The 22,350-nt window shown below is 62.7% G+C and overlaps 1 protein-coding gene across 1 annotated transcript; it reads right to left on the minus strand.

Moving 5' to 3' along the window:
* Window positions 1–1,165: 1,165 nt before the first annotated feature.
* Window positions 1,166–22,106, minus strand: KASH5 (KASH domain containing 5). Its single transcript, XM_062175910.1, has 19 exons — window positions 22,042–22,106; window positions 19,939–20,043; window positions 19,247–19,433; window positions 18,741–18,805; window positions 17,626–17,692; window positions 17,272–17,433; window positions 16,181–16,298; window positions 15,837–15,887; window positions 9,464–9,541; window positions 9,142–9,198; window positions 8,821–8,880; window positions 8,261–8,325; window positions 8,071–8,158; window positions 7,148–7,264; window positions 4,764–4,822; window positions 3,306–3,354; window positions 1,597–1,643; window positions 1,390–1,497; window positions 1,166–1,307 (listed from the first exon to the last, which is right to left on the minus strand). Exons 1-19 carry the CDS (start codon window positions 22,082–22,084, stop codon window positions 1,166–1,168), a joined length of 1,668 nt encoding a protein of 555 aa, XP_062031894.1. The 5' UTR covers window positions 22,085–22,106.
* Window positions 22,107–22,350: the final 244 nt, after the last annotated feature.

Consider the following 22,350-nt stretch of genomic DNA (forward strand, 5'->3'; position numbering starts at 1 on the left):
CCACCTGGACCAAAGCCCCAGGCTCCTCCCCGCCCCCTGGCCTGCAGCCCCACCCCCTTCACTTTCTGGGGAGGGCCCAGGAGGTCTTCCCACCACAGCTAGCTCTGCCTCCCCTGCCCGCCCTGCTGTGGGGGTTGGGAATGAAGTGCAAATCCGTCAGGGGTCTCGCCCCTCTCTTCTATTTCCCACCACGCTCAGCCCCAAATCTTTCCTTGCGTATAAATCTTTTATTTTTTTACTTAAAAATGTTTCTTATTTTCAGCCACTTTGAAAGCAGAGAGATGGGGTGCGGGGAGGGAGGGCGAAAGAGAGCCTCTCATTCACCCTGGCTCACTGGGTACCTGCTTGCAGCAGCCGGGCTGGGTCAGGCTGAAACCAGGCGCCCGGAGCCCCTCAGCGTCTCCACCATGAGTGCCAGGCCCAGGCCGTCATCGCTGCCTTCCAGGCTGCACTGACAGGGTCGCACGCAGTGGCTCAGCCCTCTGTGCTACAGCCACCCCCAGCTCTAAATCCCAGGAGCAGAGCGCTGGGTACCCACCCCACCCCCCCGTCTCCCTCGGGCTCAGCACCCAGGCTTCAGACTCTGCCCGCGACACCGTTCCCCTGCCTGTGGCACCGACCCTCAACCCTTCGAGACAGCAGTGACCCATAGTGCTCTTCTCCGGGGCTCTCGGACTCGTCTCTTCCCCTCTTCTCTCCGCAGCCTTTCTCAGGGCGGGAGGGGTTTATAACCTCAGCGCTGTGACCCCGTGCCTGTGTCTGGGTCACCTGAACCAGTCCCCTGGCAGGGGCTTGTCTGGTCCTACTTGGTCTCCCAGCCTCCCCTGCAGCTAGGACGGCCGCCAGCAGCCCCGGGAAGGCCTAGTGAAAAGAAGGGTGTGTTCCCGCCTCCTCGCGTCTCTGGAGCATCGGGGAGGCCGGAGAACCTGGAGTCCCCCGCACCGGGCCCACAGCCGCCCTCCTCCCTCCACACTGGGTTTTGAGGAAGGAACCCTCGGGGGAGGCCTCACCGGGCCCTCGTGGGCTGTGTCCGGCTGTGGTGGAGAATCAGCCGCCAACATTAAAAACCGAGACTTCACATGCAAACAGAACAGGGGCGGGGATCCCCAGCTGTATTTGGGGTAAACTCAACCAACAGGACGAGACAGAGACAGCCCTGGGCGCCTCACACTGGCGGGGGCTGGAGGTAGCAGAGTTGGAGGTGGGGCCACGTGGGGGCCGGGGACTGGACCAGCAGCAGGACTGAGAGCAGCAGCAGCAGCAGCAGACCCAAGACTGGGGCTGGGACCAGCGGGTGCCGGGCAACCCTGGCGGGGAGGCGAGAGAGGGCTCACACATGATCTCCCCGTGCCTGACCGCCTCCCGCCTCCTGAGATGTGTGGGGCGCACCTGAGCTGCTGGGGGCGCAGGCAGAGCTGGCCCCGGGGTCGCCTCCGGTCTGGGACCAGCTCCTTTATCACAGGCACCAGGGCTTGCTGGAGTCCCGGCTCGGCAGGGCTGCTGGCCAGAGAGAGGGGCGGGCATCTCCACCGGGCCTCTTCTGGGCCTCTTCCATGCCCCAAGCCCCTCCCCGGCCTCAGGGGTCGGTCGTGTTACCTCTCAGCAGGGCCTCCTGGGGAGTCTCCAGAGACAGGGGCAGCAGCCTGGGAAGACAGAGGACACGGCTGAGGCCCTGGCCCTGGGCTGGGAGAGGCCCTCAGGCCAGCCCATTGGACAGAGGAGGCGGCAGGACACGGACCCGCTGCTCTGCCAGCCTCCGCTGGGTCCCCTAGTGTCACCACCTGTCCAGGGCTCACTTCCCCGCCTCCAGCCAGGGATGATGACGACAGTCCCCGCGCCATAGGGTTAATGCGGAGACTCAATGAGCAAACCGCAGGCAAAAAGTAAAAAACCAAAAAACAAACAAAAACCCCACACAAGCAAGCAAGCAAACAGGAAAAAAGGAGAAGACGGCTCCGGACAGGTCCTGGCACACGGTCCCTCCAGGCAGGGGAGCGCGCTCCCGTCCGAGTCCAGAAGGATCCAAGCCCCCGGGGGCAGAGACCTGGTCCTGCACGGCCGTCCCTGTGCTGGGCTCAGGGCAGCGACGGCCCCTCAGTCCTGACCTGCCTGTGCCAGAGCTGGCGGGCGCTCCAGGAGAGGCCCCGGGCGGGCGGAGCCGGCGGGCGCTCCACGAGACGCCCCGGACGGAGCCGGCAGGCGCTCCACGAGAAGCCCCGAAGATTCCTCCAGGGCCAGGCCCAGGCCCCTGGCCGCTCCTCCGCCTTGTCTCTCTGGGAGGGCTCGCGGATGATGGTGACAACAATGACGGTAATAAATACAAGCGGGCACCGGGGGCAGGCCTTTGGCACAGCAGCTGAATCACCGCTTGGCTTGCCCCGACCCAGTAGTGCCTGGGTTTGAATCCCGGCTCTGCTCCCAATTTCAGCTTCCTGCTAACGCACACCCGGGGATACACTGGGCATGGCTCAAGTACTCGGGTCCCTGCTGCCCACGTGGGAGACCTGGATGGAGTTCCCAGCTCCTGGCTTCAGCCTCGGCTGAGGCTGCCGTAGACACTTGGGGAGTCACTAGTGGGTGGGAGTTGTCTCTAACAAATACAATTATTAACCAAAAGCCCCTTGGAACACCAATCTCAACCACTATCTCCACGCTGCCACCCCCTGTGCCAGTGGAACCAGGTCCTGTATGAGGTGGAACTTAGCCCGCATCCCCCTCCTGCAAGCTGCCGGGGTGGAGCCCCGGCCTCAGGGAAGGGAGTGCGGCACAGCCGGAGCGGGCAGGCTAAGCTTCTCAAGGGCAGCCATCTTGGACAGTTTGGACCTGAGAGGCCCACGTGCCCGCCAGGGTCTGGCAGGGTCAGGCAGAGACCACCGCCGGCGCCTCCCTCGGAGCGGAGCACCCGCAGACCCCTCACCTGGCTCGTCCCCCTTCCTGTCGGCCTCACAGCTGGAGCCTCCAGGCAGGGGAGCGGCCAGCGCTCTGCCCTGGCGGGCTCTGAGGGCCAGCCCCTTCCCGTGTGTGGGTGCAGGTGCGCGTCATCTATGCAATCCGGGGGTGCAGTTGCGTCTGTGCAGCCCAGTGTGTGGGGCTGGGGGGTCCCCTGGGAACACGCAGGCCGCCCACTGGCTTCCAGGCCTCCCCCCGGCTCACCATCCACTCTCATTAGCAACAGCAAGGGCCTTGTTATTTCTTGGCCAAACGATTTTTCTCTCTGCTCCGGAAGAGTGGGGGTGAGGGACGGCCGCGTCAGCTTCCTGGGCCTGGCGTGGCCGAGGACGGGAAGGGTGCCGGGGACTGCCTACCGTGACCCGGCTCTCCACCGCCTCCTCTTCCTCCTCGCTTCTGGGCAACCTGGGGGCCAACAAAATGCAACATGCATCCCCTCCCCCTCTCCCCCCTGCCTGAGACGCGGTGGGGGAGGGGGCCTTCAGAGCAGGGAATCGCAGACACTGGGCTCCAGGGGCAGCCTTGGGGCGTCCTGCATGTTTATTTTGGGGGAAATTTCTACCAAATTCTCAAAACAGTCTGTGACTCCCAAAAGCGAAAGCCCCCTCAGCAGAAGATTGGCTTTCGCAGCCGATGCCCCAGGGACTCCCACCTCTCCCAGACCAGGCCGGTGCAGCTGCCCTCCCCACCCCGGCCTACTGGGCGTGGCCACTGTCAGCGAGTCTCAGTCTTGCGGGGTCTTCTTGGGGACCCAGCTCAGAACCCCCCACCCTGACTCCACCCCCCTCCCACACCCTTTCTTTAAGCTGTGCAGACCCCTGGCTGCTGGCCCTCCCAGGCTCCCAGATGTCCCTGAAATGCCCCTGCAGGGGCACAGGCCTCAAGCTGCATGGCCCAAATACCCCCTGGGGAGCCTCAGCCCCAGCCCCGGCTCCCTCTGGGGATGCAGCACTGCCTTTACCCCCCACCCCGTAAGGGATCCAGTGTGGGCCCCCAGCCTCTGCCTGGTCACATTGCAGCGGTGCGAATCCCTGGGGCGTCTCACTTGGGGGCAGTCAGTCCTCCACTTGCACGCACAGCCGGGCTCTCACCCCCAGCCACCTGAGGGGGCCACCACCTCTCACCCCAGCTTCTCTGCCCGGCCTCCAGAAGCTAAACTGGCCCCAGCCCTCGCCCCCGCGGCTGCTCGGCCCCTCTCCCCTCCGTTCCCTGGTGACGCAGGAGTAGGTCATGGGTCCAGAGGCCCCAGCCCGCCCCATCTCCGCTCTTCCAGACAAGTCCAATTACAGGCCGCGTCAGGCAGCCTCATTATTTGCTACAGCCCGGCCTGAAGCAGGGGAGAGGGAGGCTCCGCAGGAAACCAGCGGGGCCGGGGCTCGGGAGGAGGGGGGCGCAGACACCCAGTGCCTCCTCTGTCCTGGAGGCCTGGCCACGGCCTCACAACCACTGCACGGGTGCAGGGCTAGGGTCTCACAGCCAGTCCCGCACACCAGCCCCGCCGCGATGTGAGCTCAGGCCGCGTGCCCTGCGTGGTCTTCCATGGCCCAGGGTCCCAGGACACTGCAGACACACTCGGGGGCTGAGGGAGCTGAGCGGCCCGGTCTCCCCGTCTCCCTGCTCAGAGCCCGGCAGCGCCCCACCCAGGCGTGGCCTCCCCCAAAGGCGGGCTCAGGTGCCACAGCTCCCCAGGAAGGGTCCGGGCCTGGCCAGCGCTGCCTCATCGCCTGCTCCACGGGCCCAGGGTCGCTCCTTCTGTCTGACGTGAGCGTCACTCTGAGGCAGGGGGATGGCCCAGTGGGCACCAAGCTCCTCACCACACGGCCGGCTCCTGCGGTCCTTCTCCAGAGCTCGCTGGCTCTGACCGGCGGCTGCTCTGTGGAAACGAGAGGGTCAGGTCTCCCCTCTCCTCCCAGGCAAACCCCGCTCCGTGGGCTCCTGCCCTAACGGTGCCTGCTCTCCCTGATTCCAGACCCCACACCCAAAGGGCCCTGGAGCTGCAACCTGGGCACACATGCACCACCTTCCTCTTCGTCAGCCCCTGGGGGCAGAAGCCAGACCCGCTGGTTGTCCTCAACTCCACCAAGACCCTGCAGCAGGGCCCGGGCCAGGTCCCCCAAGCCCCAGTGCCCCGGGACGTCCCACACATCTCCCACACTGGCCTGGGCCCCCAGGAGCTTCCCGTCCACCTGCCTTCCCCTCCCGGGCTCCCGATCCTGGGCTGGTTCCCCCCGCCCCTCCGAAGGACCAGGCACTGGTTTTGTCTGGAGACGCCTCGGCCACAGGGATCCACTCGACACTGTTTTCTGCCCGCGCCCCATGGGCACTGCTGCCTGCAGGTGGCCCCTGGGTGTCCCTCGGGCGTCCCACCCCGGAGGGCGTGAGGCCAGCAGCGCCTCTTCCGCCCTCCCAGTGACCCCCAGCAGCCTGTCCGTCCCCAGCCCTGTCCTCCGACCTCGATTCTTCCTGCCCGCTCCTCTTTCTCCATCCCGGGACTATGACCAGGCTCAGGCTCCATCCCTTCTGGCCTCTTGTGCGCCCTTTCCGTGGTCCCAGAGGGATCCTTCTACACCCATAACCGCCCCTACCCGGTCCTGTCCACAACCTGGGGTTCTACAGAGAGAAGCACGATCCCCCATCAGGCCCTGGGCACAAAGGCCCGGCCCTGTGACTCAGCTCTATGCCCCCTGCGCCCCGTGCAAACGGCACCGAGGCCCAGGTCAGTCCAGGTCAGTCTGGCCTCTCACAGGCTCGTCCCTCGGGGGCACCGGCGAGCTCCAGGCAGAAAAGCTACAGAAAATCTACCTGACGGGGCCTCTGGGGGGGGCAGTGCTCCCCCAGTGCTAAGCGAGGGACGCGTGATCTGTTTCTCCCAGGGAGAGGGAGAGGGGTGAGGGTGTCTGCCTCACACACGTCGTGGGAGGGTTCAAGGAGAAAGCAAACAAGCGCTGCTCGCGACCCAGAGGGGTGCATTTCCCCTCTAAGGACGGCGGACACAGTGGTGTCCTCGTGGTGACACAGTACTGTTTACAGAGCTGTCCACGATTTTTCTTTAAAAGAGGACTCTTTAGGGCAGGTGCAGAGGTGCGGCGGGTTAGGCTGCCTGCACCCCATGTCAGAGTGCGGGCTGCGCTCCCAGCTGCTCCGCTTCTGACCCAGCTTCCCGCCCACGCGCTCCCTGGGGAGCAGCAGGTGCCCTTCCCGCCCACGCGCTCCCTGGGGAGCAGCAGGCGTCGCTCAAGTGCGTGGGAGCCCTGGATGGAGCTCCTGGCTGCTGGCTTCAGCCGGACCCAGCCCTGGCTGCTCTGCCCGCGTCTGGGGAGTGAACCAGCGGATGGAGACCTCCGTCTCACCCTCTCAGGTAGAGGAGAACAAGCAGAGAGGAGGGCTCGTCTGACACGGATGCTCACCCGGGTCTCAGTGGACACTGAGCTGACGTCAGCTGCAGTCGCAGGGCAGGGGCTGGGGCTGAGCTCAAGGGCTCACGGGGCGGCTGAGGCTTCTTTCTTTCTTTCTTTCTTTCTTTCTTTCTTTCTTTCTTTCTTTCTTTCTATTTTTATTTTATTTGACAGGCAGAGTGGACAGTGAGAGACAGAGAGAAAGGTCTTCCTTCCGTTAGTTCACCCCCAAATGGCCGCTGTGGCCGGCGCACCGCGCTGATCCGAAGCCAGGAGCCAGGTGCTTCTCCTGGTCTCCCATGGGGTGCAGGGCCCAAGCACTTGGGCCATCCTCCACTGCCTTCCCGGGCCATAGCAGAGAGCTGGCCTGGAAGAGGGGCAACCGGGACAGAATCCGGCGCCCCGACCGGGACTAGAACCCGGTGTGCCGGCGCCGCAGGCGGAGGATCAGCCTGTTGAGCCGCGGCGCCGGCCCTAGGTTTTCTCGACAGTGCCTCACACTCAGCCCACCCTGAGGGTGCACAGATCTGAGTAAGGTGGATCCTGGAGCGGATCGTTTCTTGTTGATGTGAGTCTACTCCTGGCAGGATTTTCTCAAAAGCAGCCACAGCGCCTTGGCCTGGTGCCTTGCTCGTGTCTGCCTCCCGGGCAGGTGAGGCCCTGGGCGAGGTGGCCCTCATGTGCGCCCTCAGCCAGCACTTGCTCATTGAGGGGAGCAGGCAGAGGTGTGGGCAAAGGGCCGGCCCCGGGGGCCCCTTTCCCAGCCGCTGGACTCCTGTGCCCCAGCCCCGCTCAGTGCTCACCGGGTCCCCGGGTGGGGCTTCAGGTGGAAACCCAGCGTCCTCCTCCATCCAACTCATGGCTTCCTCCCAGGGCCGCACCCCACACAGGGGGCTGCAGAGGTCCGCCGCTTCCTGTTTCTGGGGAGCAGAAGTTGGTTCTGAAGTGAGGGGGGGCCAGGCCAGGGCAGGAGATGACGTAGGAGGTGCATACAGGCCAGGCCTGGGGAGAGGGCCGATGAGGCTGGTGTGGGGAGGGGAAGGAGCAGAGCAGGGAGGGCATGGTGCCAGGACCAAGGACTGGGTCAGAGATGAACTGAGAGAAAGATGGCCACGGGGCCGGTGCTGTGGCGTAGCGGGTAAAGCTGCCGCCTGCAGTGCCGGCATCCCATGTGGGCGCCTGTTCGAGTCCCAGCTGCTCCACTTCCGATCCGGCTCTCTGCTGTGGCCTGGGAAAGCAGTAGAAGATGACCCAAGTCCTTGGGCCCCTGCACCTGTGTGGAAGACCTGGAAGAAGTGGATCCTGGGTTCTGGCTTTGGATTGGCTCAACTCCAGCCACTGCAGCCATTTGGGGAGTGAACCAGTGGACGGAGGACCTGTCTCGGTGCCTCGCCTTCTCTCTGTGTAACTCTGACTTTCAAATAAATAAATACATCTTAAAAAAAAAAAAAAAAGATGGCCACTGCTGGGGAGTAGGGACAGGGCAGGGTGAGGCAGGGCCGGGTCAGAGATGGGCCTCTGCTGGCCACAGCTTGGGGCAGAGACGTGAGGGTAAGAGAGTGAGGAGAGAGTGGAGCCGGGGGTGCAGCAAGACGAGGGGCTCCCTGAGGCCAGCTGCCCAGAGCTCTGGGGCCACAGGCCAGGCCTGTGCGAGGGGCCAGGCGGGGAGATGTCTAGAATTTCTGCCTTGGTGGCTTCCGGTGTTTTCCGAAGATGCTAAACCCACCTGCTGGATGGCCTCGATCTCCAGGCCCAGTGACGGAGGCAGCGGCGTGGTCCAGTCCACTCCTCTCCCCTGGGCCCCTGGGAGCAGCCTGGCCACACAGTCGGGAGGGGGAGGCCGCTCCAGACGCCTGCCGCCCGCCAGCCAGCCACGCTGGGCTCCCTCCCGCCTCCTCCCGTTCACGTCCACTCACTCATCCGGCCCCTCGTGGCTCTGACTCAGCTGCTGCTCTAGGTGTGAGATCTCCAGCCTCAGCTCCTGCATAGGAGGCGGTGGGGAACACCTGGCTCGGGTCTCCCCCGCCTCCCCCCACTGCCAGGTTCCTCTTCCAGGATCCTCCCCGGCATGTGCCTGGGAGCTGCGGGAAGAAGGCGGTGACAGAGCCTCAGGGAGCCGGAGCCAGGGCGCCGGGAGGGATGCACAGGGGAGCTGCCGCCAGGGCAAGCAGAGGCGGCCCAGGCAGAGACGTGGGGAAGCGAGACACAGACGGCAGCAGACTCGCTGCCCACAGCCACCCAGCAGGAGTCGCCCACGGAGGCTGACGCTGAACCAAAGCCAGAGAGGCACAGGGCGCAGAGGGAGGGAGGGAAGGAGCAGGAAGAGAGAGAACAGGCATGGGGAGGGTCGAGTGGGAGAACAGTGACACAGCGGGCATGGGGGACGTGGACACAGAAGACCTGGAGGCAGAGAGGGGCCCCGGGGAGGGGCAGCGAGTCCAGACCCTGCACGGAGAGTGCGAGGGCAGCCCGTTACCTGGGTCGTCGTCCTGTACTCCTCCAAGGTCTTGGCCAGGCTCTCTGCGTGGCTCGTGCGCTGGGGGAGCCCAAAGCCCGTGAGCAGGGCCCACTCCCCAGAGGCAGGGGAGCTGCTGCTGCTGGGCACTGGCAGGGGCACTGGGGGGACAGGCTAGGGCCTGAGGGACAGTACAGGCAGAGGGACTTCCTCATCCTGCAGGGCCACATCCGGGACCCGGGGAAGCCGGGGGTCAGACCCAGGCAGGACTTCCCGTCTGACTGTGACGGACCAGGCAGGTGACCAAGGCAGGCAAACCTGTCCCCCTCCCCGGCCCCTCACCTCGGAGAGGACGGCGTCGCGTTGGCAAATGAGGCGTTCACACTCGTAGAGCTGCCGCTGCCAGGGAAGAGTCCGTCCGTCTGTCCGGCCTCCGGGACTCCCCTCAGCCCTGACCTCCCCAGCCCCGACCTCCCACGGCATCCCTGGCCGTCAGCCACAACCAAGGGGTCTCAGCCGAGCCGTGTGGGCGGCCTCACCAGCCTGACGGCTTGAGCTCTATGGAAGACCCCTGCTCTCAGCAGCCATGGTGGCTGAAACCCGAGGTGGTGAACATGGCCCTGGGGATGCTGGGGAGGTGCCAGGTGCCAGGGAGGGGCAGCACCTTCAAAGCGTCCTTCTCCGTGGCCAGCTCCTCGCTCCTCCTCTTCGCTCCGTCCCGCTCGGCCAGCAGCTTCCCGTTCTGGAAGAAAAGGCCTCTGACATTTGCTCTAGCGAACAGCTGACGTTTGCCGAACGCGCGTGCAGCCTTCCTAGAGGGGCCCTGGCTGGTTTTTTTTTTTTTTAATATTTATTTATTTATTTATTTAAAAGGCAGAGTTACAGAGAGAGGGAGAGACTGAGACAAAGAGAGATCTTCCATCCGCTGGTTCACATCTCAAATGACTGCAATGGCTGGAGCTGGGCTGATCCGAAGCCAGGAGCTTCCTCCGGGTCTCCCACATGGTTGCAGGGGCCCAAGGACGTGGGCCATCTTCCACTGCTTTTCCAGGCCATAGCAGAGGGCTGGATTGGAAGAGGAGCAGCTGGGACTAGAATTGGTACCCCTATGGGATGCTGGCACCACAGGTGGAGCCTACTGTGCCACAGCGCCAGCCTCTTTATCCCCCATTTTAAAAGATAACTCGGGCACAGAGAGGTCCAGAAGGTTGGCCCCGGTCACACTGGTGGTGGCTCCAATACCTCCATGTTGATGAGCATAAAACAGCCAGTGTGTTTTCCTGGCAAACATCAAATGCTTGATAGATAACATACATGCACGAGAGGTCTCCAACGTGTTCACGGGAAGATGGAATTCCCAGTTTGTACCAGTTTGGGGCGGGCACTTGGCCCAGTGGTTAAGATGCCACCGTTAAGACATTCGCTTCCTGGGTTTGCTCCGTGCCTCAGGCTTCCTGCAGGTGCAGACCGGGAGGCAGCAGTGACAGCTCCAGTAACTGGGCTCCTGGCACCACCTGGGAGCCCTGGGTTGGGTTCCTAGCCCTTGGCTTTGGATAAGACCACTTCAAGCACCAGGGGAGTGGGCTGTGGGATGGGATCTCTCTCTCAAGGTTTTTATAAAAAGTTGTTTAGTTTGGTGTGAACAATGTTTGAGATCTATGCAGTCCTCATAACACTCATTCCCATGAGCTTTTTGAACCCCCTCATGTATATGTGTGTGAGAATTTTATTTTATGTTCCTCCTTGTTTATTGGGAGGCAGAGAGACAGGGACGAAGATCCAGCTGCTGAGTCACTCCCCAGACGCCTGCAGCAGCTACAGCAGGCCAGGCTGAAGTGAGCCAGCAACTCAGCCTGGGGGCAGCAGGGATCCAAGCACTGGCCCCAGGGTGCACACTAGCAGGGGGCTGGAAGTAGAAGCTGTCAGGGAGACTTGAACCCAGGGGCTCTGAGACGGGATGCAGTGTCCCAAGTGGCATCTTAACCATTAAACCAAAGGCCTGCCCTGCTTATTTAAAACTTTATTTAGTTATTTGAGAGGCAAAGAGGCAGACACAGAGGGAGCCAAAGCGCTCCCATCTGCTGGCTCGCTCACTCCCCCAATGCCCACGAAGGCTGGCTCGGGTCAGGCTGCGGCAGGGCGCAGGGAGCTCAGTGCAGGTCTCCACTGGGTGCTGGAAACTCAGTTACTGGGACCACTGTCACAGGGAGCTGGAGTCAGGAGCCAGGGCTGGCATCAAACCCAGGGGTGCGGGCACCTGAACTGGTGTCTGTTTAAAAATACTTGTTTATTTATTTGAAAGTCAGAGTTACAGAGAGCGAACAGACAGAGAGAGAAAGAGATCTTCCATCCGCTGGTTCACTTCCCCAGAGGGCCACAACAGCCAGGGATGAGCCCAATCGAAGCCAGGAGCCAGGAGCTTCATCCAGGTCTCTCACATGGGAAGCAGGGGCCCAAACACTTGGGCCATCTTCTACTGCTTTCCCAGGCCATAGCAGGGAGCTGGATCAGAGGCGGAGCAGCTGGGACATGAACCGGCGCTTACATGGAATGCAGGCGTCGCAGGTGGCAGCTTTACCCGCGAGGCCACAGCGCCGGCCCCTGCGGCGGTGTCTATCTGCTGGGCTAACTGCACGCCTGACGCGGTTATTGTGAAGCACGTCCCAGTCACCCACTTCCCCTGCAGTCCCCTCGGCACTGATCTCCTGTTTGAGGACTCGCTTCCACAATTCCAGGATCACCGTCATCGGGATCCACAACTTCCTGGCTTCATCCCGTACCTAGCTTGAGCTTCCTGGTGTGATTGTCCCACAGATGTCTTTGTACAGTTGGTTTGTTCGAGTGAGGAGCCACAGAAGGCCCTCCATGGCTTTCGGCTGAAGGGTTCCATTTCTTTCCATCTCACAGTGACTTCTCTGCCCCTTCGCGCTCATCCTGGTGTGAAGCAGGCAGGTCACTTGTCCCAGGGAGGCCAGTTACTGACCCCATTCTCCGTGGCGCGGCGACCTTTGCTGGGTTTCTCTTCGTCATTACTTCCTGTGACTGAGCGACCTAGGGGCTCGTCCAGACCCCAGTTTGACTTTTTGGTGAGAAGACTTCTGGGGGTGCTGTGCCCGCTGTCCTAACTATTCACGGAATCACCACCCTCAGCCGCACAGAGGACACTGAGCACAGGCTAAGAAACGTGGCCAAGGCCGCACGGTGAGCAGGTGGATTCGGACCCCAGCGCGTGCGATTCCAGATCCTGCATTCGGAACCTCAGACTCTCCTCAGCGCCAGACGCAGCCCTGGGGGAGAACAGGCCAGGGAAGGGGACCGGCTTCACGTGGCCACAGGGCGCTCCTGACTAGCAGGTGCAGCTGAGCACAACGCGGGAGGCGGTGCTGAGGCCTCCGGCCTGGCCACTGTGGGCGGCGCCTGGGCTGAATCTCCAAAGACAGGGAAGTCGTCTGGGAAAGCAGCGGGGTGAGACCCCAGAAGAACATGCCCGAGGCCTCTGGGCACCAAAGGCCAAGGCTATGCTGCCGTGAGTTTGGAAGCAAGGCCGTCACTGGCCTTCCACCACACCCCTCCTCCAGGCACCCAGGGGAGGCCAAGGCCACTCCTCCCCGCGCCAGCCAGCTCCTCCTCGGTCTCAGCCGGCCTGGGCTGCCAGGTGAAGGGCGGGCAAAGGACGGGCAGGAGTGCTGTGTCAACATCTGTCCACCTGGTAGGGATCTGGCGCCAGAGCCTGGGCCGCTCGGCAGGGGCACGGTTACTCAGCTGCTCCCGCCCCCTCCGCAGTAACCCGAGCCAGCGCTGCGGTCTCCGAGGGAGGCGGCCTGGGCCTTGGAGCTCCTGGTACTCCAGCACTATCCTCCTGTAACGTGAGCTCTCAATCTCCAGCTGCAGCGAGGGAACCCAGAATAGCTCGCTAGCGAGCGGAGCGCCTGGACAGACCCAGCGCTGCTCCAGGCCCTAGATCTGGGAGAGGCCTCCAGGAGGGAGAGGCAGGGACGGCTGGTGCCGCTCACCCTCATTCCTTGTTTCCTCTGGGCGTCCACTGCCTGCGTCTGAGGGAGGCGGGTCCCAGCCCCATGCTGGGGTGAAACAAGACAGAAGTCCCAGAGGATTCGAGAGCTCAGCCAGCAGCCACTCTCCCTTTCTCGTTTGCTTGTCTCCATTCCAGAGGCTGGGGCAGGCCACTCCTCGCCCTCTGCTGGGCTGGGGTGTTCTCTGATCCAGTGCCAGCCGGTGAGCCAGGAGAGGTCCGCTGGGGGTGGGGAGGGGGCTTCTGGGAAAACTTTTCCTCCAAGGAAGAGTCAGGAGAGCGCCTGCTGGTGCCCACGCCCATGGCCTCCTGCTCCGAGTGGGAGCTCCTGCGGCCGCCTGTGACCCTGGGGCCACAGGAAGACAAGCCAATCCGACACCGCCGCTTTCAGGGCCTCTTGCTACGGCAACAGCCGTGCTGCAGGGTGAAGCCGCGTCTCTTCAGCGTCCGCTCCCTCGTGTTGAGCTTCCTGAGCTGTCAGAGGCCGCGTGGCTGGAAGCCAGCGAGCTGCAGGGGAGGAGGTCTGCTGGCCAGTTTCCCCTTGTTCCTAGAGACGTCCTGGAATACTGTCCCTTTCTGATCACTCTGCGCTGCCCACTGTGGCGGCGTCCTGCCGGGAGAGTCCCACTGCGCCACAGGGGGGGTTTCACGAAGAACAGGGAGCAGAGAGTATTTTTGGATTGGTATGTGGAAGGCTAAGGGGAGAGCAGGACAAAGATCTGGGGGAGACGCAGGGGTCTGGGCAGAAGCCCGTAGAGCTGAGGGAGGGGTATAGGAGAGTCGGAGAAGACAGTGACAGACTGTGAACGTGCCAGGAGCCGTCCCCGAGCCCCGGCTGGGCTGCGAGCGGCGACCGGGGTGGATGCCGGAGAACCACGGAGCCCCTGCGAAGTCTGGGGGCCTCAGAGGAGCACTGCCAGCTGGGGCTTAGGACCCCAAGACGTGGAATGACAGCAGAGAAATGTCTGCGTGAGGAACCGAGGTGGGGGGGCCCGCGAGGCGCTGGGTGCTTCTGCAGCAAAGCAGCCAGACGTCCTCCAGGCCCAGGTGAGGGCTGCCAGCAGATCCGCGGGCGGAGCCGGCCTCCCCGCAGACGCCAGCACGCGGCGGGGCGGTGACGAGGGCCGAGCCACATGGGACCGGGGACATCAATTTCGTGAGCAGCAGAACGGACAGACGCTGGGCAAGGCGCCGCGGGCTCCTGCGGCCCGAGGATGACGCGTGGGCCTCCCGCGACGCCGATGCCACCTCCAGGCAGGGGTGGGCCGGGGCGGTGGCGCGGAGTTTGTCTCCATTGGTGAGTTTCCGTTTCAGTGTGAAAGAACTAAGACAACGTTTTCTATCTCAGCCGGAAAGGACTGAACTGGGAAGCTGAACTGGGTCTCGTCACATGACCTGCTAGGGCCTGGGCAAAATGCTGCCCGTTAGCGCCCACAACTGTGAAGAACAGGAACCCCGCTCTCCAGTCCTTACGAGAAGAAAACTCAGCCTTGGGGCGGAGAGGCCTGGGCGCCTGCCACATAAACGGCGGGGATGGGATTCAAACGCTGCTGATTTCAAAGCCCGCGTTCTTCTCACCATAAAAAGCACCGACACATCGGGTGCCTGGGACGCCTGCATCCCACATCACAGCGCCAGGGTTCAGACCCAGCTTCCTGCTAACGTGCAGGAAGAGACCCCACGGGGGAGGCAGTGGCGATGGCCCAAGTGCGGGGGTCCCTGCTACTTACATGGGAGACCCGGATGGAGTTCTCGGCTCCCAGCCTTGGCCTGGCCCGGCCCTGGCTGCTGAGGGCAGCAGATGGAAGGTCCCTTTGTCTCTGTTGCTTTGCCTTTCAAATACGTACATACATACATACATATGCATGTACATACATATACATACACATACGTACACACACGTACACACACACGCACATACATACATGCGTACATACACATATACGTACATACACACACGTATGCACATACATACACACATACATACATATGTACAAACATACGTACATGCATACATATGTACGCACATACACATGTATGTACGCATATACACACGTACATGCATACACACGTACTTACACACGTACATACGCACACACATAAGTATATACATACATGCGTACATACATACACACGTACATACATACATACGTACACACATACGTGCATACATACATACGTACATACATACATACATACATGCACACGTACATACATATGCATGTACGCACATACACATGTACATACATACGTACATACACACATACGTATATACATACATGTGTACATACACACGTATGTACGTACATACATACGTACATACATGCACACGTACACACATACGTGCATACATACAAACAAACATACATACACATACGTACACACATACGTGCATACATACATACGTACATACATACATACATATGTATCAAGGTGGGCGCTTGGGTAGGGGTAGAGATGCCAGCAGCCCACTCAGGAGTGCATGGGTTTGATGCCTGGCTCTGCACCGACTCCAACACCCTGCTGCTGCAGACCCTAGCAGGCAGCAGCTACGGCTCAGGCAACCGGGTTCCTGCCACCATGTGGGAGCCCAGGCTCAGCTGCTGCCCTACCTGGGGGCTGTTCTGAGCATCTGGGGAGTGAACCAGCGGATGAGGGCTCTCAAAAAAGTTATAAAAAATACCAAGATACAGATACAGATAGCAAGACACAGGTGATGCTAGCTAGCTGTCAGTGAGCAGAACTTCGTCGTCCCACCTCACACTCAGGGCTTCACATGGCTCCTCCAGCTTAAACCTCACCTCGCCCCGCCCACCCTCCCAGGCGAGGACACAGGCCCGCAGGCCCGCCACAGCAGCTCTCACACTGTCACACAGTGACCTCACTGGGTTCATTCTGCGGTCTTCCCCTGCAGGCTCAAGGTTGTTTGGTGACAGGCTGCTGGGGTGAGAGGGGCAGCCGGGGTGAGGGCCGGGGCTGGGTGGGGCAGGTGCTGGTCTCAGCTCACCTCCTCCTGAAGAGTTCCCACCTCGGCCGCCAGGTGCTGCTGCTCCTTTTCCTGACCAGCCCCAGAGAGAGGACAAAGGTTTCACTTCCCCTCCTCGGCCCCGAATTGCCCTTTTCCCACCCCCTGGGAACACACCAGGGCCTGAGTTTTAGAACAGGCTGGGAGACGGAGCCCTCCAGCCACTTGAGGGGTGGCAAATAGACCTGAGGGAAAGTCTGGGGTGAGCGGGACCTGGAAGGAGGAAGCTGGGTGACCTCTGTCCTCCCCGCTCCAGTCAGTGAGAGCCCCGCTGCTCTCACACCGGGGAAGAGGAGGGTACCTCTGCCCCCCAGGCCAGAACCCACCGTCTGCCGGGCCTGGGCCAGAAGCCTGCGATTCTGCTCCTCCAGGCTCTTGGCCAGGGTCTTCAGGTCCTCCAGCTCCTCAGCCACAGCCTTGGCACACTGCAGAGCCTGCTGGGTGCTGGGCATGCGGGGAGGGGGGGGGGGAGGGCTCTGTGAGCCAGAGCAAGGCAGAGATGCACGGAGCTGTTCCGCTCAGAGAGCCCGGCTGTGGGAGGTGGGGTGGAGACACAGGGAGGGAGGGGAGGGACTGGAGCAGACGAAGCCTTAACCTGGGCACCAAGGCTGACACCAAGCATGACAATGGGTGAGCACTTGGCACGTGGCCAATACACTGCTCGAGGTGTCTCTGCCCCACGCTGCGACGCCTGGGTCTGCGTCGCACATCTGCCTCCAGTTCCAGGTTCCTCTCAATGTGCCCCTAGAGGCACAGCGGTGCATCAAGGACTTGGATTGAGTCCCAGGCCCCAGGCTCTGGCCAGGCTGGTTCCTGACTTCGCGGGCATCTGGGGGAGTGGTCAGTGGAAGGAACACATCTCTACATCTGTTGGTTTCCCTTTCAAATAGAAAATGAGGGACTGGTGCTGTGGCACAAAGGGCCAAGCAGCTGCCCGTGATGGTGGCATCCCATATGGGTGCCAATTTGTGTCATGATCACTCCACTTCTGATCCAGCCCCCTGCTAATGCACTCGGGAAAACAGAAGAAGATGGCCCAAGTGCTTGGGCCCCTGCACCCACGTGAAAAGACCCAGAAGCAGCTCTGAGCTCCTGGCTTTGGCCTGGCACAGGCTTGGCCATTGCAGCCATTCGGGGAGTGAACCTACGGATGGGAAGTCTCTTTCTCTCTCTTTGACTCTGCCTTTCAAATAAATAAATATTTTTTTAAAAATGAAAATAAATAGAAAAAACTTTTAAGTCTCATTAAAAAAAAAAATGACAGAGCACAGAGAAAGAACCAGAGAGAAATGAAAGAAAAAGTGGGAAGAGACTGGGGAAGGGGAAGACGCGTGGGGAAGGGGAAGACGCGTGGCGAACGCGGGGCGAGACGCGGGGCGGGAGTGCAGCCCGAGGCCGAGGCCGAGGCCGTGGGCACCTGCGCAGCTGCTTGCGCAGGACCAGGATCTCCTCCCCCAGGCGCGCCGAGCCCTCCTCGGCCGTCTCCACGCTGCGCTGGAGCTTGGCGTTCTCCTCGGCCAGGCGCCGGTTGCTGAGCTCCAGGTCCTCCAGGCTGCTCAGCAGGTCGGCTGTGGCGGGCCTGCGGCGGGGAGGGGCCGGGGTCACTGCCCACAGCCCCTGCCTCCTTTCCCCAGGCCCAGGTAGGCGCTGTGCGGGGGACAAACGGCTCTTGTGGAGAAGGGAAACAGGACAGAGATTCTTTGCCCCCCACCCCCCGTGGGTGGGAGGGCGCCAGGCTGGGGCAGGAGACGGGAGGGGCTGAGGTAGGTACAGCTCAGCTCTGGGGTCTTCGCCACCGAAGCTCTCCAGGTTGGCCGGCTCCTCAGCTTCCAGGCCTCCTGGGGAAGGAGACGAGAGGTGCTGGCTCCCTGTGACCTCGGCGTCCAGGAGCCCTGGGCTACAGCTCACGCAGGCTCCGCAGGCGGCGGTCAGACCCACTACAAAGGCCTCTTGCTCATCTCCACCTGGAGTTCGGCTGGACTCCCAGGGAGCCCCAACCTCCCTCATTCCCTACTATTAACACTGGGCAGTGCCTCAACTTCCCCAAACCCACTCCTCTCCCACATCTCCCCTTCACCCCCCACCCACCAGCCACGAGGCTGGCCTGGCTCCCCTCGCCTGCCCCCCAGTCCCGGCTTCCTGCCCATCCTCTCCTCTTTGCCACCCCTCTTCTCTGACCCGCCCAGTCCCCCCAGGCTCACCCTCTCCTCCTGGCCTTGTCTCGCTCCCTCCTCAGCCTCCCTCCCTGTCCCCGGCCCCCAGGCCTGCTGCAGGAGGTTGAAGAGAGAGTCAAGCAGGTTTGGTTTTGTCCTGGGAAGGCCAGACGGCCAGAGCTGGACCACTGCATCACAGACCACCAGTATGCCTGCGGCCCTGGGGGTGCGACGGTGAGCCAACCGGCCTGATGGCACACTTCCCTGCGGCCAGGCGCTCCAAGGGCAAGGCAGGGAGGGCTGTGAGTGGGTGAGCGAGGGGCTTTGCCTGGGGCGGCCGGGGCTCTCCCTCTGCAGGGCTGTGGAGGATGAATGATGAGGAAGACAACAGGGTGCGCCAAGGCCCCTGCTGGGCAGGTGAGGCACTGCAGCACGGAGGGCCCGAGGGTGCAGAGAGCAGGAAGGAGGGTGGTAGGGCCCTGCAGGCTCTATGACGGGGCTGGTGCTGGGCAGAGAAGTTGCAAATAATCCCCCTAGGGGGAAAAGCAGCGCCCCTCCCCCTCGAGCTCTGGGGAGAGTGAGGGGACATCACAGAGACGAGCGGAAAGCTGGCGCTCAGCTCTGTCTGGCGCAGCGGCCCGGGGGGCGCCCTGTGCCCTGCTCGCCCCAGGTGGGAGTCCCCTGCGCTCTGACCCCGGGTCTGCCTGCTCTGTGCTATATATAGCAGTCTCACCAGATGGCAGCTGCTGAGAGGTCAGGACTCCCTCGGAGGCGGGCTCCTCTTCCAGCTCTAATCCCCTGAATCAAAGGCACGAGGCTTAGAGCCCCCTGCAGCACTCGGATTCCCGACCTGAGCCAGCAGGGGGATTGTGGGGTGGAGGAGGGGCCTGGGTCAGGTGAGAGTGGGCGCCACGGGGAGGAAGGTGAGGCCAGATGGCCAGAGCCCGGGGCCAGATGGGAAAGCCGGAGGGGCTAGGGCTGGGTCTGGAGAAGGGCTGGGGAGGGGCCCTGCCAGGCCCCTTTATTTCTGCCTCCCAGGCCCCTTCCTCCTCCTCTGCTGAGTCGTTTTGTCCTCAGACCCCTGACACACTCCTTCCAACTCCATCCCCTCACTCTTCTCTCCTCAGTCTCGTTCCAACCACAGCGGGTCCCTGGTCTATGTGTGCTGGCCGCAGTAAGCAGGCAGGCAGGCAGACCTCAGGAAGGACTTCCCCAGGGAGGGGCGGTGCAGGCACTCACCCATGCAGCTGACAGGCAGCGATCCAGTCCCGCATGACCACCAGGAAGGTGTCCAAGTCCACGGTGGCCCCAGAGCCCTCCCCACTGGGGTCCAGGCTTCGGGCCAATGTTTGCAGGCGCTCATCCTGGGGACCCCGGCCCGTCACCGCCTCCAGGTAGGCCAGCACGTGGGCCACAGCCACAGTGCCTGGGACAGAGCATGTCACGAGGGAGTCAGGGGCAGGTGGTGGGTGGGGACGGGCGGTGGCTCGGGCTGTGTGGCACTCTGCGCCAGAGCCTGGTGGCTCGGGTCGTGTGGCACCTCTGTCCCAGAGCCTGGGGCCAATACCTTGGGCAAGTCCCTTCCTCTCCTCTGAGTCAGCATTTTCACCTGGAAGTGGGGCCCAGTCCTCCCGACCGCACAGGGCCCACCAGGGAGGACGGCGGCGAGGGTCGGTGCTGGTGTGCACACTTGCCTCCCTCCTCCGTCCCAGGCCCCCACAGCCCCCCTCTTCCATCAACGCCCCCCGAGTCTTCCTCAGCCTCCGAGACCTCCATCGCCTTGCCTAGTTCCTTCCTAAAGCTCGCACAGTCACCTGCTTCGCTCTTGCAGGAGCCTCAGAAGGGTCCCCAGCCTGGTCCCCTCTCTGCCTCTCCAGCTCCCAGCATCCCCCGCACTGCCTCCCCAGCCCTTCCCGTGCGGTCCCTCCCACCTGTGCTCTGGGGGTCACAGGCTTCGAATGTGGAGTTGAGTATTTGCTCCTCTAAGCTGAGCAGCATCCCCGGGCTCACCTCCTCAGGCTGCTCCCAGAGGTCACCTGAGGAGACAGGAGGGCCCAGCTCTGCAGCGAGGGAAGGGAATCCACTCAGCCGCCTGGCGCTGGGGCCGGAGGGGGACGGCAGGAAGTGGGGGATGAGGGTCTCCGAGTCACGGCCCTGGCAGGCCCTATCTTGCAGGCCAGGGGGTCTCCCTGCTATCTAACCCCAGTGGTGCAGCCCCCAGACAATGAACACTGAGACTGCTTCTCCTCTCCAGACTCCCCGAATGGGCTCAGAAGGGGGCTGGGGTGGGGAAGGACAAGGAGGAGAGGATTCTGGGAGGACCCAAGGGTGAAGGGGGGCCAGGAGCCAGGAACAATCCGATAAAGTGTGGGCAGCATGGATCGATGTCGACCGCTGCATCTCCGGCCTCCCAGCCTGCCCTGGGGACCAGGTCTGTCCCCACCTCACGCCGCCCTGCGTACAGAAGCGAGGCTGGCCTCGCACAGAGCCCACGGCCAGAGGCCTGAGATGTGGGCAGAGAGGGTGGTCCTGGTAGGGGAGCGGGAGCAGACAGGAGCCGGGCTGTTGTGTCAGACTGAGCTGGGCGTGTAGCCAAATGGCTTCTTCTGGAGCGTCAGTTTCTCTCCTGGATAAAAGGGGGTGGGGGTGGGCAGGGCCATCCCTCTGGCCAGGGCTGGGGGGTTAGCTCTGTATCTGGGAAGGAACCCACTCACGGGTCTCCCAGGGTCTGTGTAGACACCTGAGCACCGTGCCTGTATGCAGCCGGTGCTCAATAGATGCGCTATCACATCCACGGAGACCTCGGCCCCAGGGGCTATGGGGCTGGCCCACTCTCTCCAGGGCCGGAACTGACCTTCCAGACTGTGTTCCAGCCGAGGACAGCTGGGGGCAGCCGCTAGCTCGCCGAGGGCCGCTCACCAGGGACGGCCAAGCCTGGAACTGTGCAGCCCTAGGCTGTGCCGGCTCTGGGGGCACGCCATTCCCCGTCCCTTCAGGAGGTTGTCACTGCTCTTCTCCTTTCTCTCTGTGTCTCTGTCTCCCTCTCTCTCTGGCTCAGCCCCCCTTCCCCCCGCCCCCGCCCCACTGTGCCTTTCCCTTGGTCTCCTATCCTCCTCCTTCATCTCCGTGTTTCTCTGGGCCGTCTCCCCCCTACCCCCAGCCCCAACGTCTTCCCCATCTCCATCACTCCTCCTGGGCGTGTCCCTCCCTTCCCTTCGGGAGCCTCCTGGAGCTGGCTCGGTCCCTGCCTGGAGGTTGCCGGTGGCTGCACGCCCTCTGCTGGTGCAGGTGACGTTTCGGTGGCGCCCCTAACTGGTCAGCCGGCACTGCGTCCCCACACCTTGGCATTGGCCTCGGCGCCGCCCGGAAAGCATCCTGAAGCCAGCGTGCAGGCCTGGGCCTGGGGAAAGACGCAGGCTGTGCTGCTGGGCGCCCAGGGAGCGGAGGAAGTGGCCTTGGTTCTATACGCTGCTTGGATATATAAGGCTCAACAGTATCTAGTATTACTATTTCAGCTGTTTATTTTTAAAATAGTTCAAAAATACCTATGTGGCCCACATTTTTGTGGGGCAGTGCTGTGCCAGGGACCAGGGACCAGGGACCAGAACGAATGAAGTGTCGCCCTGTGGAGCTCACTGTGGGGAGAGAGACTGAGCAGACACAGAAGTCGGGGCTGCGAGGGAGAGGTGACGGGGAAGAGCTGACAGACGCTGTTTCCCCTAAGGTCTGGAGGTGGCAGCAGGGCGGCGATGGGCGTGGGAGGCGGGGAGCTGCAGGGGACCGGGAGGACATTCTTGGCCCGGGCACAGCACAGGCGCCCGCTGTCACAGCTGGCCTCCCCAGAGCACATGCCCAGGGACAGACAGGTGGGCGGGCTCACGGGAGCGCTCGGTCCATCACTGCTCCCTTCCTCCCACCCTGCATCCGTGTGGAGGTTCAGGTACCCCGAGCCACTGCTCCCAAATCCCTGAGTCGCGGCCTGGCGCCCCTTCACCCCCCGCTCCCCTGGCGCGGAAAGGGGCCCAGCCACCTACTTGGTGCTGTAGGGCCACCAGCCTGGCTCTCCGGCAGGTCCATGGGCCTCCCTGGCTATCCACAGCTGCTGGAGAAGCTACCAGCCCCCTCCCTCGCCGGGAGGGAGAGGAAGGGGCCTAGCAGCGGAGCGCTCCTGCAGGGACAAGCAGGGCAAAGCCTCCTCAGAGCGACACCAGGCACCTGCGCCCCGGGCCACTCCGGGTCCTCAGAACCTGTTTGCCACCCCCGCCTTTCCCCACGGCTCCAGCTCCAACCTGTTTTACGAATTGGTGGCGTGGGCTGGCAAAACGTGGGCGGCAGAGATCAAA

This window comes from Lepus europaeus, chromosome 19 (assembly GCF_033115175.1).
Source record: "Lepus europaeus isolate LE1 chromosome 19, mLepTim1.pri, whole genome shotgun sequence".
NCBI lineage: Eukaryota > Metazoa > Chordata > Mammalia > Lagomorpha > Leporidae > Lepus > Lepus europaeus.